The sequence below is a fragment of the Zophobas morio genome, unplaced genomic scaffold (genome assembly GCF_036711695.1).
Source record: "Zophobas morio isolate AGI-343-1 ecotype UQ-CSIRO unplaced genomic scaffold, CSIRO_AGI_Zmor_V1 ptg000046l, whole genome shotgun sequence".
Lineage (NCBI taxonomy): Eukaryota > Metazoa > Arthropoda > Insecta > Coleoptera > Tenebrionidae > Zophobas > Zophobas morio.
Genome location: NW_026972151.1, coordinates 4,476,184 through 4,494,499, shown reverse-complemented (window position 1 = coordinate 4,494,499; position 18,316 = coordinate 4,476,184). Strand labels below are relative to the sequence as shown.

General features: G+C 33.4%; 2 protein-coding genes across 3 annotated transcripts; both read right to left on the bottom strand.

Moving 5' to 3' along the window:
- Nucleotides 1–6,101: 6,101 nt before the first annotated feature.
- Nucleotides 6,102–6,683, bottom strand: LOC135142358 (uncharacterized). The gene is made up of 2 exons (XM_064074047.1): nt 6,380–6,683; nt 6,102–6,329 (listed from the first exon to the last, which is right to left on the bottom strand). The coding sequence occupies exons 1-2, from the start codon at nt 6,490–6,492 to the stop codon at nt 6,131–6,133; spliced, it is 312 nt and encodes a 103-aa protein (XP_063930117.1). The 5' UTR covers nt 6,493–6,683; the 3' UTR covers nt 6,102–6,130.
- A 10,732-nt stretch (nt 6,684–17,415) lies between these two features.
- On the bottom strand, nt 17,416–18,040 carry LOC135141955 (uncharacterized). Of its 2 annotated transcripts, none has more exons than XM_064073568.1 (2): nt 17,690–18,040; nt 17,416–17,639 (listed from the first exon to the last, which is right to left on the bottom strand). In XM_064073568.1, the coding sequence occupies exons 1-2, from the start codon at nt 17,881–17,883 to the stop codon at nt 17,441–17,443; spliced, it is 393 nt and encodes a 130-aa protein (XP_063929638.1). In that variant the 5' UTR covers nt 17,884–18,040; the 3' UTR covers nt 17,416–17,440. The 2 variants fall into 2 exon arrangements, with proteins under 2 accessions (XP_063929638.1, XP_063929639.1); XM_064073569.1 differs by having other exon boundaries at nt 17,416–17,633.
- Between the last annotated feature and the right edge of the window lie 276 nt (nt 18,041–18,316).

Genomic DNA, 18,316 nt, shown 5'->3' with positions numbered 1-18,316 from the left:
TTTGTACATTTTAGATACGATTTATTCGGCAAACTTTTGAGCTGACGTCATCAGTTTTTTGTAGAAGATAACCAAATATATTTTGACTAAAAATTTATTATGCTCTTTATAACCTTAAAACATCTGCAAGATTTCAAAGCATTCGGTTTTGTAGTTCCTGATTAAATCAATAAAATAAATTTACGCATTCACTAATTTTTTTGAGTCACCCTGTATATGCAAATCGAAAAAAATTGAATGGAATGATAAATCACAAGAAGAGACTCACCATATTTTGTACATTTTAGATAGGATTTATTCAACAAAATTTTGTGGTGACGTCATAAATTTTTTAGGGGGGACGACCAAATACATTTTGATCAAAAATTTACCATGCTTATGATAATTTTAAAATATCTTCAAGATTTCGAAGCATTCGGTTTTGTAGTTCCTGAGTAAATCAGTAAAATAAATTTACGCTTTCATTTATTTTCTTGAATCACCCTGTATATGCAAATCCAAAAAATATTAATGGAGTGATAGATCACAAGTACAGACTGATCATATTTTGTACATTTTAGATATGAAATATTCGGCAAATTTTCGAGCTGACGTCATCAAGTTTTTGGAGGGGATAAGCAAATATATTTTGACTAAACATTTATTATGCTCTTTATAACTTTAAAACATCTGCAAGATGTCAGAGCATTCCGTTTTGTAGTTCCTGATTAAATCAATAAAATATATTTACGCATTCATTAATTTTTTTGAGTCACTCTGTATATGCAAATCCAAAAAATATGAATGGAATGATAAATGACAAGTACAGACTCATCATATTTTGTACATTTTAGATATGATTTATTCGGCAAACTTTCGAGCTGACGCCATCAATTTTTTGGAGGGGATAAGCAAATATATTTTGACTAAACATTTATTATGCTCTTTATAGCCTTAAAACATCTGCGACATTTCAAAGCATTCTGGTTAGCAGATTAAAAATTAAATTTCAAAATGTTGTTTTATAATTTTGATTTTTTTTCCAAAAATCTGGACGTTTCGGGTGAAAAGTCGATTCAGAGTTGTAAACTACATGTGTAGGACTATGTTATTTTATACAATTGAAAACCCATTTACTATGTACAATTTTGAAGTGACGTCATCGCATTACTGGTGGGGATGACTAGATAAATTTTGGTTAGCGTTTTACCATCTACATGATATTCTTAATATAAGTACAAAATTTTACAACAATCGGTCGAGTACTTTCGGAGATTATCTGTCTAATAAAAATCCGGGACGGCAGACGGACGGACAGACGGACGGACAGACGGACAGACGGACAGACGGACAGACGGACAGACGGACAGACGGACAGACAGACGGAAATGGGAGACCTATTTCTTCGTCTTCTAGGGGTCATGAAAGATCGAGAAAACGTAAAAGAAGAGAGTCGGCCGACGGACTCGATTACAATACTTCCTTTGCTTACGCTCGGGAAGTAAAAAAAAAATGGGTTCAGATTCCAACTAGTTGTCTAGTCTTTGTGAAACAAAATCTACTGTAAATTAACTGAAAACTAAACCGATAACATCACCTTAACCTAAGTCTTGATATTTAATATGCGAACGAATCATGCTATTGCATATATTTGCCTTCTGCTGCACCTTTCACATAACAGGTGCATATTTTGCACTTTTATCAATTTTTGTGCTACTTTGAAAAAAAATTGGTCTAAAGAGTTTAGACAGTACTTCCCTCGCTGTCGGAAACTTGACGACTGCATGCCTATTGTGTGTGTGAGTAAAGTAAATTTACGCTTTCATTTATTTTCTTGAATCACCCTGTATATGCAAATCCAAAAAATATGAATGGAGTGATAGATCACAAGTACAGACTGATCATATTTTGTACATTTTAGATATGATTTATTCGGCAAATTTTCGAGCTGACGTCATCAAGTTTTTGGAGGGGATAAGCAAATATATTTTGACTAAACATTTATTATGCTCTTTATAACCTTAAAACATCTGCAAGATGTCAGAGCATTCCGTTTTGTAGTTCCTGATTAAATCAATAAAATATATTTACGCGTTCATTAATTTTTTTGAGTCACTCTGTATATGCAAATCCAAAAAATATGAATGGAGTGATAAATGACAAGTACAGCCTCATCATATTTTGTACATTTTAGATATGATTTATTCGGCAAACTTTCGAGCTGACGTCATCAAGTTTTTGGAGGGGATAAGCAAATATATTTTGACTAAACATTTATTATGCTCTTTATGACCTTAAAACATCTGCAAGATTTCAGAGCATTCGGTTTTGTAGTTCCTGATTAAATCAATAAAATATATTTACGCATTCATTAATTTTTTTGAGTCACCCTGTATATGCAAATCCAAAAAATATGAATGGAGTGATAGATCACAAGTACAGACTCATCATATTTTGTACATTTTAGATATGATTTATTCCACAAACTTTTGAGCTGACGTCATCAAGTTTTTGGAGGGGATAAGCAAATATTTTTTGACTAAAGATTTATGATGCTCTTTATAGCCTTAAAACATCTGCAACATTTCAAAGCATTCTGGTTAGTAGATTAAAAATTAAATTTCAAAATGTTGTTTTATAATTTTGATTTTTTTTTCAAAAATCTGGACGTTTCGGGTGAAAAGTCGATTCGGAGTTGTAAACTACATGTGTAGGACTATGTTATTTTATACAATTGAAAACCCATTTACTATGTACAATTTTGAAGTGACGTCATCGCATTAGTGGTGGGGATGATTAGACAAATTTTGGTTAGCGTTTTACCATCTACATGATATTCTTAATATAAGTACAAAATTTCACAACAATCGGTCGAGTACTTTCGGAGATTATCTGTCTAATAAAAATCCGGGACAACAGACGGACAGACGGACGGACAGACGGACAGACGGACAGACGGACGGACAGACGGACAGACAGACGGAAATGGGAGACCTATTTCTTCGTCTTCTAGGGGTCATGAAAGATCGAGAAAACGTAAAAGTAGAGAGTCGGCCGACGGACTCGATTACAATACTTCCTTTGCTTACGCTCGGGAAGTAAAAAATGATTGTCATTCTATCGGCATTTATCTAGAAAGACGAAATTTCATTAATCATATCGCAAATATTGTTCTGAGCTTCAAATAACTCGGAAGGTTTGGGGTTTATGGTCGTTTGGAGAAACCACTGGGTGTTAAGCCATCCTTCCAGGTAAATTCCGGCACTAATTACTTTTGAAAAGACCGTTCATTTCCAATGTTTTTGTTCGTTACTTAAGTGTATTAAGTCTAGGAGACGTTATCCTATTATTTTTCATCGTGAGCTTGCATTGAAAGCGTTTAAAGCGATACATGTCAACATGTCGAAGATAACTCAAATTAATTTATGGATTAAATCCTTTCCTGAACTTATTCTTCAAGGAGGAACAGTTTTTCTATTTACAAATACATACTTTAGAATCACCGGAAAAACTTTTTGTTAAAATATTTCAAAAATATTTAAGAAGAAATTGTTACCACAATAGTAATTAAATAGTCGATTACTACTATTTTTTAATTTGTTCTGTTTATATTTATTTTTTAGTATAAGAATATTATCTTTAAAAATGTGACTTATGTGTTAGTGAAATGTAATTAACCGCTTTGCAATGTGATTTAAGTATTATGTATTTTTTATAATAAAATGTAAGCTCGGGAAACTTGTTTTTATAATTTGTAAATAAATTTAGTTCGGTTATTACGCTTTGTTTTTAATTTTTGGAGCATATGCAACTGCATATCTCTGCATATATTAAGAAAGTTATATTTCGCAAAATTTTTCTGCATATTTTCCGCTCTCTACACTTAGACAAATACACCCCTACGAAATATTGTAAGAATAATTACTAGGGATGTACCGACTAGTGGTCGACCAGTCGGATAAGCCGACTATTCGGCCATTTTTCATCGTCGGCTGCAGTCGGCGACTAGTCGGCTACACAGCCGATCGGTCGGCTCTTCTAATTAAAATCAAAGTAGTATATAAAACAATTAAACCTGGTTTACAGAACCGCAATTAAATATTTAATTGCGATTTAATTTTTAACCCCGCGTTGAAGTACCATGTGACCGACTCTACGCCAATCAGACGTCGCTAATGGCCTTGTTAAATGTGCGATCAACTTAATCTCAGTTAAAATATTGTATAAACTGGCCTTAAATTGTGTTATTCTTTATTTTTGTACTGAGTTACTAAAAAAAATTAAATGTTAAAATTATCCAAACAAATTTAACACATTTTCTGGGAAACAAAGGAATTTCAGTTATTCCTTTTATTAAAATAAAACAAATTTTTAAGGTAATCAAAGAAATAGAAAAAAAAACACACTGTCTGTCGCATTTATAAACCGGTTTTAGCAAAGCCGAACAGTCGGCCGACTAGTCGGTTTTTACTGGCCGAACAATCGGCTAGTCGGTTAGTCGGCCAGACCTACAGTCGGTACATCTCTAATAATTACCTAAACTTTCGCAGCAGTTATACAAAATTAGGCATTCCCTGAATTCATTGGATTACGAGTACTTAGTTAATAATGTCGTTAATCCTTTGGGTTTTTAGGTGAAAATAAAGAACAAGTTTTACAATAGGTATAAGTATAATACCAGCTTAAAATCTAAATGTAAAGAAAAATTCTAGAAAGCACCGTGTAAGTCTGAGGAACTTCACAATTTACGTTATAGGAGAATCATAGACAATGGGCCTAGTAGTATATAAAAATTTCGGGCTGTAAAACAATATGGTGAACATCATTTTAAAGAAAAAATTGAATATAGAAATCACATACCTACTTCGTAATTATTGTTCTAAAATTAGAGAAATAATTCAAACAACTAAAGCAGATATGTATCACTCTTAAAAATATTCTTAAAAATTGTATCAAATTTCGCAAAAATGGGCCTAGTCTTTTGTATAAAAGAATTCGCAATTCTTAAAAAGGATATAAAACTGGACAGTCAAGCCATATCTTATTTTCTACTTTCGCAAATAGTGTTTTATACGAACCTTACAAACAAGTCTATACAAATAACAAATTGCAAATTTTTAGGAGCTTCTCCAGATGGGTTAATAAATTCTGATTTAATTGCAGAGATTAAATGTTTATAGGCGGCTTGCGACAAAAATATTATAGAAGCTATTAAAAATAAGACCATTAAAAAATATTGTACAATAAATGAAGAAATATTATTATATTTTATTATTTTTATTTTATTATAATTAATATGATTTTATTGATTGCTCCGTTTTTATTATCCATGCTTTCGATTAATTTTTACATATTACAGTATTTACATTTATACTTTCATGTGTAACTGTAAATGTAGAAGTTCAGTGTATAGAGGCAGGGATATCAGCACTCTGTTTACCAAACACATAAAACGCAAAATAAAAAGGTACTCTATTGTGTGGGCCATAAATTACAGCTTATCGCCTTAGCTACTATATTGGGTTGCCTAACTTACCAAAATTCGCCCGAAATTCATTTCAGTTTTTGTACTTAAAGAAGTAAAATTTTAGAAGAAAACTAAGAACGGAGGCTAAAGTATAAAAAATTCTCTATCACCTCGATATTTTTTAAAAGCACACCGAGTTATAGTTTTCGCTGAAAATGGACTCTTGTTTTGCGCACTTTAGTTTTTATTTCAAAACACTTCCTTAAACATTTTTATGTCATGAGTATGTACATCTATGGCCCTGCTCTTCAACTGTTAAAATGAAGGCACAAAATGATTCAGTGTTTTGCCTTATTTTGACATGTTTTAATGACTGTGTGGAGCAAAATTTTTACCTCAATTCGGTCACATGCTCTCTAGGGTGCTTTGATCATTAAATATTACGAGTATAATAACAAAAACTTGTTCGTTATCTTTCTTATAATCCTAAAGTGTTCACAGTTGTGATCATTGCATTAAAAATAAAATAAATGTGTAAGACAAAGAAATAGTTTTTTTTTGTTTTTGGCTATTTATTTACAAAAAAAAATATATAATAATAAATAATAATTAATTAAACAAAATTTTATGATAAAAAAAACACAATAGACATGAGACATTTCCAATAGTAATAATCGGCAACAGTTATCGACGTCCGATCCACTTGCACTCTTCCCACAACTCCCAGATATTTTTGTAGCACCGGCGGCAAAGGGGCCCATATCTTGGACACTCCAGGGTTGCTCGTTGAGGAACCTCGGCGTCGCAGCACAGTGAGCACCACCTTTTGTCGTCAGTGAGTTTCCTAGGAGTGGGCAACTCCAGGGAATTTTCCATTCTAGAACTAAACCAAAGGAATTAGATCGAAAACTAGAAAACCTAAATTTTACTTACCGATGATGTGGTTGTGTGTTGTGTGCATCAGTGGCTGCTGCTTGAAGATGTATTTTTTTGCAACAGTCGTGGCAGTGAGTTGTCGGAGTGTATAACTGCGGAGAATTTTCCATGCTGAACTGTGTGAAGAAGCTGTGTTCTCGACGACTAATGCAACTATGAATTTTACGTGCAAATTTTTCCGTTTTTATAGGGGTTGTAGAAGGAGAGTAGGGGTTGTACAGGTAAAGTAGGAGTGATAGGAAAAGAGTAGGGGTTGTACAGGTGTCGAATGTTTGCAAGAGAGTTTATTGGAAACCCTTAATCGTTTAGGATTATGATAATGGTAATTTACAACCCTGAACACCCGATTGCTTATCTCAAAGTAATGAAGGTTCTAAGAATCAGATGTGCATTATGGTGTTTTAGATTATTTTGTTTCTATAAATGGCATATTTAAGCTTACTAAGGGGCTCCACATTTTTGTTATTAACACTAGCAGAATTTGAAATTTTTAGAAATAGATATATGTTTTTTTAAAAGAAATATAAGGATCAAAGGGGGCCCTGAAAATTTTTAAAATTCTTGAAAAAAACATACAATGAACATCTGAATTTTTTTTAACTTTTGTAAAAAAAGACAAATTGGTAGCCTGAGATTCTTTAAGATTCATAAAAGAAGGGACCTCTGAGATGCTCTACAAATCTTTGAAAATACACACACAACAACAGCACCTGATATTCTTTCAAAATTGTAGAAACGAAAAATTTAAAAATCCAAAAGTTGAAGAACGCAAGGGAAAATTGCAAAACTGAATCATCCAAAATTGAAATTCAAAAAATTGTAAAATTGAAAAACTGAAAAAACAAAAAAATTTCAAAAAACGAAAAATTGTATATTGATACATTGAAAAATTTCACAATTGAAAAAAAAAAATCGAAAATTTGGAAAGGTGATTAATTTTAAATTGAAAACTTGAAAAAGAGCAAACGAATAAATTAAAGAAATGAAAAATTAAAAAATCGGGGAGCGCATCTGTGGATGAAAGAAAAGATACTCATATCGTTATTAAAAAATGGGGATTGGTGGTAGAAGGGTGAAAATTTAGGGTTATATATATTTTTTGATGCCAAATCTTGAAAAAATAAAAATATCTAAAAATTAAAAAAAAAATTGGTTTGCCACCCTTATCACTTAGGGGTATAAAAAATAGTTTACTAGATCTACCGAATATACACAAAAAATTTCATACAAATGGATCAAGCCGTTTTGGAGGAGCTTGGTTACAAACATTGTGACACCAGAATTTTATATTAGATTATTTTAGAACAAACTTCATTACCATAAAAAAGATTATACTGAGTCGACTTTAAAAGATAGACATATGCTCTCGCGGACCTTTTTTTTAGAACTTTTGGAAAGGAACAATTACAAGTTACATGATTTTTATGTAACTTTAATAACTGTTCAAGCAGCGTAAGCAACGGAAGCTGTCCAAGTAGGAATAATTTTCCCGTTTTTCCAATATTTTTCATTGCTGCTCCGCTCCTATTGATCGTAGTGTGATGTTATATAGCGTATAACCTTCCTCGATAAATGGACTATCCAACACAAGAAGATTTTTTGAATTCGAACTAGCAGTTTCTGAGATTAGCGCGTTCAACCAAACAAACTCTTCAGCTTTATAATAAAAGTCAGTATAGAAGTATAGATAAAAATGGCCATTTTTTTTATCTCAAAATTGTTTTCTTCTTGCTTTCCAATGGGCACAAGTTGATACAAAATTTGACACATCTAAGCTTCTGGCAATTTGAATTCCAATTGACAGATTTATTGAAGATAATCTGCATTGGCTGATTGTCTTTCTTAAAAAATGTTTAGTCATTTTTAATTTCGCAAAAGATCTTTCCGCTGAAGCCACCGAAAGAGGTATTGTAAGAAAAGTGAAACATGCTGTGATAATTTCAGTGACACTAGTTCAGGTAGGTCATTCTGTAATAATTTCCCACTAGTTGTAACATATATCAGATGTATTTTATTATTCCAAAAAAGCACCAGAAGTACAAAATTAAAATAGTTTTTAAAATACGAAAATTTTCATAAATCACAACTGAAACTGAATTTTTTTCACCTCTTATTACAGCATGAAATTTCACTGTAGATCTGATGACAAAATTTAAGTATTTTGTTGTTTTGCATCATAAATTAGTCATACTTTTGTCGGATAAAGTTTGGTAATTTACTACATGGGGTGTTAGATTTGCCATAATGGGATTGCGACACTGCGACAGGTTTATTAGAAACGGATGCTGCTGCATTTTCGACCGCCGGTGCCGGTCGCTAAAACCCAAGTTTATCTAGTCTATGATATTGAGATGCCGCCAAAAGTCCAGCCCTTTGTAGAAAAAAATTCGTAAATAACAATGAACTATCGATCTTGGGATTACCGCACATTTTCGAATTTTTTATTTCGGGATGTAATTTGGGCAATAATATGAAAAATCTAACCGAAAAAGTGTTCGTGTGACCGGACCGGGCCGCTTGAAGCGGCGGGCCCGTGTTCCGGCGAACACATGGAACACCAGTAGTTACGCCACTGATTTTACTATCTACAACTAAGACATAATATTAGCAAATTTGTAGCTGACACATTCCACAAAATTATACCTTGAAATTTCATTCCTTTTGAATTGAACAATTTTATATTTTATAAGCATATATCTACCAAATACATCTTTTGCAATATACCGTTTTTCGTTTTTATACACGTATATTTTAATATAGAAATCAGTTTGAATATTTTTCAAAGCATCCAAAAAGAAAGAAAATTAAACCAAATAGATTTCGCATCCATCTGCCATCTTCCGACTAATTAGCAGTGGCGGCTCGTGACTGTCTGATGTGGTGAGGCGATGATAGAAATTTGACAATAATAGTAATATTACCTGGTCTTACTAGTTAGTAATGATAGAAGTCTTGCCTGAATACCGGTCATTCCCGGGTCAGTGGTAGGTCCTAATAATAATAATAATAACACCCATAACACATTCAATCAACGATGTTTTTACAAGTCAAAATTTTGTTGAAAGTAGCACTTTCTTGGAGGGATTCGGGAATAGTTGTTGTGTCCTTTTCTAAACGTTTTAAGCCCATGAAATTTTTAATGTGTACTTTGGAACTTGCATGTAACTTTCCACTTCGGATGAAATTCTTTAAATCGTTATATCCCCGGATGTTATGTAAATATTACGGCAGAGCCATTTATATGTTTCGTAGGTACCAAGTTGATTTAAAAGACTTGGAGTACTGACGATCTGTCGCTTATCAATGGAAGTTAAATGAATTAACGGTTTTGATTGCTCGATATTTAGCAAAATTTGCCCACGTTCTAGCTCGGTTCGCCGTGAAAACGGCGTTTCAAGAAGCAACATGACGATATCGTACTCGGGATTCATTTTTCACTCACCTGTACCTATGAAAGAGACAATAACACAAAACACCAACACGTGGGTTTTTATTCACGTTCATGCTAATTACCCACGCACCCCGCAACCCTACCGTTCTGTAAAATAAATGGAAAAATGGTTTAATGAGTACGCCGAAATTGGCCGAGAAGCACCGAATATATCGCCTCAGTTCCGAGCGAACGCATGTATAGGAGTATAGGAGCTGAGCCATGGAAATCCGTGTCTGTGATTGGGCTTCGCTGGTTCAAGTGAACCGACGTTCTGGGCGCTTCAGTTAAAGAACTAGGGGCTTAATCGTACGGTATTCAACGGAAAATGTCAGCAGGAAGCGTAAAAAATAAAAAATCATGTACAGATTTGCTATTTCAACATATTTTTGTAACTAAAAATACATTGAAAGCTCTTTTTTAATTATAAATTAAGTCAATCTGTTCTTAAGATATATGCTGTGAGGCGCCGCCTCACTTGCCTCATCTGACGAGCCGCCACTGCTAATTAGTATTTATTGTTTAATCCCGCTGTAAATGTATTCATCAAGACTGTGTTTAAAGAATTTTAGAAATTTTTCGCGTACGGCACCGATTCCATGTAAAGAAACATTGATGTATCCGACCGTTTATTGCAGTGGGTGGTTATCCCGTTGGTAAAAGCCCTTAAGACGAATAGAGATTAGTAGAGTCGCCGTCAAATATCGGTAGCCATGCTAATACCTAACGACCCAACTACCTGTCAGACGAACCCTGCTGTATATTTCTCAGAACTCGACAAGAGATTATATTTATCCCTTTACAACAACTGGTGCTAAGTACAGACTTTTGCATTCTCCCGTTCCTCACAGAATTTTAACATAATTTTTAACTTTACAGTTTAACTTTCTTTATCACGTTTGGCACTTGTTTATTTCTAATTTCTCTTTTTTTTTATTATATGTTCTTCCGGCATCTACACATTACACTGTTTTAAAATATGTAACCGACCTATTAAGCTGCATGCATCATTCAACACCCACATATTAAAAATGTGTAACTGTTGAAAAACAATGATTTTAAAAATTACACTAATCACTAATTTAGGCCCAATGCGAGTGTTTGTTACTTATTTAATAGATTTTATTTATTGTCGCACAACAATTTTATACATTGCCTCGCTTATTATGTAGTCCCAACGTTTTCCAATATGAAAATTTGACATTATAACAAATAGTTTTACAAAGTTAGTGAAATTCGTGAGTAGAGAGCGGATTTTATGAAATTTATTTTTTGTATTAATCTAAGTCTTGATATTTAATATGTGAACGAATCATGCTAATTAAAAATGAATACAGCTATAAAAAAATTGGTCTAAAGAGTTTAGACAGTACTTCCCTCGCTGTCGGAAACGTGACGACTGCATGTCTATTATGTTTTTTTTCGCAGTAGATTTCAAAGCATTCGGTTTTGTACTTAGTTCCTGAGTAAACCAATTAAATAAATTTACGCATTCATTTCTTTTGAGTCATCCGGTATATGCAAATTAAAAAAATATGAATGGAATGATGAATTGCAAGTACAGACTCATCGTATTTTGTACATTCTAGATAGGATTTATTCGGCAAACTTTTGAGCTGACGTCATCAGTTTTTTGGAGAAGATAACCAAATATATTTTGACTAAAAATGTATTATGCTCATTATAACCTTAAAACATTTGCAAGATTTCAAAACATTCGCTTCTGTAGTTCCTGATTAAATCAATAAAATACGTTTACGCATTCATTAATTTTTTTGGGTCACCCTGTATATGCAATTCCAAAAAATATGAATGGAATGATAAATCACAAGAAGAGGCTCATCATATTTTGTACATTTTAGATCGGATTTATTCAGCAAAATTTTGAGCTGACGTCATCAAGTTTTTGGAGGGGATGACCAAATATATTTTGACTAAAAATTTATGATGCTCTTCATAGCCTTAAAACATCTGCAACATTTCAAAACATTCGGGTTAGCAGATTCAAAATTAAATTGCAATATGTTGTTTTACAATTTTGATTTTTTTTTCCAAAAATTTGCACGTTTCGGGTAAAAACTCAATTCGGAATCGTAAACTACATGTATAGGACTATGTTATTTTATACAATTTAAAACCCATTTACTATGTACAATTTTGAATGACGTCATCACATTGGTGGTGGGGTTGATTAGACAAATTTTGGTTAGCGTTTTACCATCTACATGATATTCCTAATATAAGTACACAACTTCACAACAATCGGTCCAGTACTTTCGGAGATTATCTGTTTAATAAAAATCCGGGACGGCAGACAGACGGCCAGACGGACACACGGACGAACAGACGGAAAAGGGAGACCCATTTATTAGTTTTCTAGGGGTCAAGAAAGATCGAGAAAATGTAAAAGTAGAGAGTCGGCCGTCGGACTCGATTACAATACTTCCTTTGCTTACGCTCGGGAAGTAAAAATAATTGTCATTCTATCGGCATTGATCTAGAAAAACGAAATTTCATGAATCATATCGCAAATATTGTCCTGAAATAACTAGAAATGGTTTGGGTTTTATGGTAGTTTGGAGAAACCAATGGGTGTTAAGCCATCCTTCCAGGTAAATTTGGGCTCTAATTACTTTTGAAAATACAGTTCATTCCCATTATTTTTGTTCGTTCAAGTGTATTAAGGTCTAAGAGACGTTATCCCATTATTTTTCTTGGTGAGTTAGCATTTAAAGCGATACAGGTGTGTCAACATATCGAAGATAACTCAAATTGTAGTGAACCAAGAGGTATAAGGTGTGTGGTTCGCACTAAGCTTACCGGTTGGCAATAAATCATCTTCTAAACATTTCTTGCTCATATTTAACAGGGCCGGCTTTCAAAGCGAGTGGTTATTTCGGAACCCTCAGCGGCTGCAGGTAGCAAAGAAATAGTGGAGTGGTGGATTTTCATATTTAGTGAAAGCCGCCCCTGAACGAAACCGCAAGAGTCGGTCGAGCTGTCGTGGACTCGTTATTTACGACCCTAAAACCTTTTCTATTGTAAACAACTTAACTTCGACACAATGGGATGATTTTATGATGGCCATATAACCTTATAGCTCTTGGTTCACTATAATTTATGGATTAAATCTTTTCCTGAACTTATTTTTCAAGGAGGAACAGTTTTTCTATTTACAAATACATACTTTAAAATCACCGGAAAAACTTTTTGTCTAAATTTTTCAAAAATATTTAAAAAGAAATTGTTACCACAGTGGTAATTAAACAGTCGATTACTAGTAATTTTTAATTTGTTCTGTTTATACAGGGTGTCTCAGAAATAAGTACATTAATTTTAACCAGTAACAGAACTCGTGAAACGGAACAACTTTTTTATCTAGCATTTTTTCGAAAACTCAAGTCGAATTTCGAATTTTCCCACACATATAATCACGAGCCGTCTATGTTCACCTTAAATAATAACTCAATTAATAACAACACTACAACAATGAAGAAGGTACCCTAGCAACTGTTTTGACACTGATAATCATTTTTATGTTAATGTTTTTATTAAACCATGGCCGACTAGTATAAAGAGTATGGCCTGTCCAAGAGGTACCATAGGTGTTGCCATCTATTAATAATTACACTTAATAATTTAGCATAATTTTAATTTGACTTGACATTATGAGACTTCAAAACGTGTAATGGTGGTTTGTTTCGGTATGAATGCCTTTGTGCCTTTCAAAAAGTGTTAATAATTCTTTTGTCGTTTTTGAATTATTAATAGATGGCAGCACGTATGGTACCTCTGGACATGGTAGAAGGAGACATGGTATAGGCATACGCATCGGGTGTGACGTCAAGTGGGGTGAAATTAGCGCGAAATTTAAAATACAAACTTTCGTTATCCGACAACTAATTGATGTATTGGACAGAGCAATGACAACTCAAGCTGAAATTCCCTAGACTTCCCTAGTGAAGCTCACAAGAGTCACAAGGACGTTGATGCCACCTAACGTCACAAATGGATGCGCAGACCATTTTTAAATTGGTACATCGGATGCCTATACCATGTCTCCTTCTACCATGCCTCTGGATAGGCCATAATCTTTATACTAGGCGGCCATGATTAAACGTTGTCTCTTTAAAGTTTGTTTGGCACAGATTTCTAATTTATAGACGAAATGTGTTGAAATGGCTTTGTTTTCAAATCTGGAATGCACCGATATCGTTTTAACGTACGGTGAAACTCGGGGAAACGGCACTCGCGCCCAACGAATTTTTTCAGAAAACCTCCCAAATCGTCGTCTGCCAAATGTGCGCAGTTTTAAGAACGTTGCAGCATTTTCGAGAGTACGGATCTTGTAAACCTGCACCTCAGGATTGGGGTAAGTTACGTAGTAATAGAATTGCTAATATTGAAGAGGCTGTTTTGAAGAGTGGCGAAGTTCGACCGGGCACTAGCACGTATCACTGTCTAGTGTGATGTATCGGAGAGTAGTATTTGGAGGATACTCAGAGAACAAATGTACCCCTTTCAGGACCAGAAAGTTCAGTTATTGAAACTAACAGACTTACCACGTAGGCAAAACTTTTGTAAGTGGGTTAATAGAAAAATAAACGAACAAGCAAATTTTGTATCTCTTATACCATCAACTGATGAGGTCGGTTACACGAGGGAAGGTGTTCAACACCCACATTTGGGCCGATGAAATTCCGTACGCCATTAGGGAGCAGGATTTTCAATTTCTCTCTAAATGTTTGTCACATTGACACGATTAGGAAAATACGTATCCTAGTAACTGTTTTTGACCATACATTATTAATTATAATAATTATTAGTGCCCATGGGTGACTAAGGATCCATGGGCGGGTAACCTTAATTGGGATATAACTTTAACAATTTTTAACTTGATAATTAAAAAGTTCGTGACAAAACTCTACTAAAAAAAGTTGTTGAGTTCAATGAGCTCTATAACTGATTAAAATTAATGTACTTATTTCTGAGACACCTGTATTTATTTTTTAGTATAAGAATATTATCTTTAAAAACCTGATTTATGTGTTATTGAGATGTAATTAACCACTCTGCAATGTGATTTATGTATTTTTTGTAATAAAATGTAAGCTCGGGAAACCTGTTTTTGTAATTTGTAAATAAATTTAGTTCGGTTATTAGTTATTACGCTTTTTTTTTATTTTTGGAGCATATGCAACTGCATATCTCTGCATATATTAAGAAAGTTACTGCATATTTGCTTAAATTTGATGCATAACATATGATCATATTTGCCAAAATTTTGCTGCATATTTTCCAATCTCTACACTTAGACAAATACACCCTTACGAAATATTGTAACAATAATAAATTTGATAATTACCTCAGCTTTCGCAGAAGTCATTATACAATATTAAGCATTCCCTGATCATCGGATTACGAGTACTTAGTTATTAGTGTCGTTAATCCTTTGGGTTTTCCGGTAAAAATAAAGAATAAGTTTTACAATATATAATGCCAGCTTAAAATCTAAAATGTAAAGAAAAATTCTAGAAAGTAATGAAAATATTGTGTAAGTATGAGGAAATTATAAACGACGGGGCTAGTAGTGTATAAAAAAAGTTCGGGCTGCAAAACAATATGGTGAACATTATTTTAAAGAAAAAATGGAATATAGATATTTCGTAATTATTGTTCTAAAATTAGAAAAATAATTCAGCTTAGTCTTTTATATAAAAAAAATTGAAAATCTTAAAAGGGATACCAAACTGGGCAGTTAGGTGGGATTTTATTTTCTACTTTGGCAAATAGTGTTTTATACGAACCTTACAAACAAGTCTATACAAATATCTAATTGCCAATTTTTAAGAGCTTCTCCAGATGGGTCAATAAATTCTGGTTCAATTGCAGAGATTAAATATTCATATGCGGCTTGCGAATATTAAAGAAGCTATTAAAAATAAAATCATTAATTATTATACAATAAATGAAGATAATACAATTCATTTGAACCCTAACCACAACTAAGTATATGTATCAGGTGCTGGGTTAACTGTTAACTGGGGAAAACGGTGTTATTTTATCAATTATCATCTACACGGACGTAGATTTAGATTATATTTTGATTGAAAGAGATGATGACTTCCGATATAAACATATGGCAATTGAATTAGAAAAACTTTATTTAAATGCCATGCTATTGACTCGCCGTGGAGTCGAAATCAACAACTCCGAAATATGTTGAAAAAAGGTTTATAGAAAAATTTTAAGTTTTTTTGCCAATAAGTATGAACTGTTGAATTTTCTGCGTTGAGGGAGTCTTTGCTTTTTTTATAATTTTTATAATTTTTATTTTATTATTATTAAAATGATTTTATTGATTGCTTCGTTTTCATTATATATACTTTTGATTATTATTTACATATTACAGTATTTACATTTATATTTTCTTTTGTAACTGTTTAATACAGGGTGTTATTGAAAGGTACGTACAACAAAATGGACAGTTCGTCGCGAAACCTAAGAAGTCTGAAAAACTTATTTTGTGTTATCAAAATTTTAAGGAGAATATTAACCCTTATCCAACCTTTTTAGACGCTACTGAAGGATAAATAGGTAAAATTAATTTATTTGAGTAAATCCTAGCAACTGTAACAATGAAACTTTTATCAAGACTCAATGTTGCTATTGAAACGAGAGATGATCTTTTTATCAGAGGCGTACAACGAATTTGACATAAATTTTAATAATTTTTATCTCTAGAAGGAGAACACTTTTACCTGAACTTTGTTTAAGTTTTAGCACCCATACTTCGAGACCAATTGCCGATTTTATTTTGTACGTACCTTTCAATAACACGCTGTATATAAATGTAGAAGTTCAGTGTACAGAGGCAGGAATATCAGCACTCTCTTTACCAAACACACAAAACGTAAAGTGAGGTATTTAAAAGATGCTCCATTGTGTGGGCCATAAATTACAGCTTACCGCATAAGCTAATATTTTGGGTTATCTAACTTACCAAAATTCGCCCCAAATGCATTGCAGTTTTTGTACTAACAGAAGTAAAATTTTAGAAGAAAACTAAGAACGGAGCCTAAAGTATAAAAAAAATCTCTGTCACCTCGATATTTTTTAAAAGCACACCGAGTTACAGTTTTCGCTGAAAATGGACTCTTGTTTTACGCACTTTAGTTTTTATTTCAAAACACTTCCTTAAACGTTTTTATGTCATGAGCATGTACATGTATGGCCTTGCTCTTCAACTGTTAAAATAAAGGCGCAAAATGATTCAGTGTTTTGCCTTATTTTGACATCTTTTAACGACTGTGTGGAGAGAGCTTTAAGCAAAATCTTTACCGCAATTCGGTCACATGCTTTCTAGGGTTCTTTGATCATTAAATATTACGAGTATAATAAGAATAACTTGTTCGTTATCTTTCTTAAAATCCTAAACTGTTCACAGTTGTGATCATTGCATTAAAAATAAAATAAATGTGTAAGACAAAGAAATAGTTTTTTTTTTGTTTTTGGCTATTTATTTACAAAAAAATATATAATAATAAATAATAATTAACTAAACAAAATTTTATGATAAAAAAACACAATAGACATAGGACATTTCCAATAATAATAATCGGCAACAGTTATCGACGTCCGATCCACTTGCACTCTTCCCACAACTCCCAGATATTTTTGTAGCAGCGGCGGCAAAGAGGTCCGTATTTTGGACACTCCAGGGTTGCGCGTTGAGGGACCTCGGCGTCGCAGCACAGTGAGCACCACCTTTTGTCGTCGGTGAGTTTCCTAGGAGTGGGTAACTCCAGGGAATTTTCCATTCTAGAACTAAACCAAAGGAATTAGATCGGAAACAAGGAAACTTAAATTTTACTTACCGATGATGTGGTTGTGTGTTGTGTGCATCAGTGGCTGCTGCTTGAAGATGTATTTTTTTGTAGCAGCCGTCGCAAATGGGTCCTTGATTTCCCCAATACAACGTTGTCCGACGAGAGACCTCGGCGTGGCAGCAAACCAAACACCAGGAGTCCGTGATTTTTGCCGGAGTAAACAACTGCAGAGAATTTGCCATTCTGAACTGTCTGAAGAAGCTGTGTTCTCGACGACTAATGGAACTATGAATTTTACGTGCAAATTTTTCCGTTTTTATAGGGGTTGTACAAGGAGAGTAGGGGTTGTACAAGGAAAGTATGAGTGATAGAAAAAGAGTAGGGGTTGTACAGGTGCAGAATGTTTGCAAAAGTGTCTATTGGAAATCCTCAATCGTTTAGGATTATGATAATGGTAATTTACAACCCTGAACACCCGATTGCTTATCTCAAAGTAACGAAGGTTCTAAGAATCAGATGTGCATTATGGTGTTTTAGATTATTTTGTTTTTATAAAGGGCAAATTTAAGCTTACTAAGGGACTCCACATTTTTGTTATTAACACTAGCAGAATTTGAAATTTTTAGAAATAGCTTTGTTATGTTTTTTTAAAAGAAAGATAAAGATCAAAGGGGC

Excerpts from the sequence above, each read along its gene's own strand:
- LOC135141955 (XM_064073568.1), bottom strand. The coding sequence starts at position 17,883 with ATGGCAAATTCTCTGCAGTTGTTTACTCCGGCAAAAATCACGGACTCC. Across the intron at positions 17,640-17,689 it reads AACACACAACCACATCATCG|TTCTAGAATGGAAAATTCCC; the intron begins GTAAGTAAAATT and ends CCTTTGGTTTAG.
- LOC135142358 (XM_064074047.1), bottom strand. The coding sequence starts at position 6,492 with ATGGAAAATTCTCCGCAGTTATACACTCCGACAACTCACTGCCACGAC. Across the intron at positions 6,330-6,379 it reads AACACACAACCACATCATCG|TTCTAGAATGGAAAATTCCC; the intron begins GTAAGTAAAATT and ends CCTTTGGTTTAG.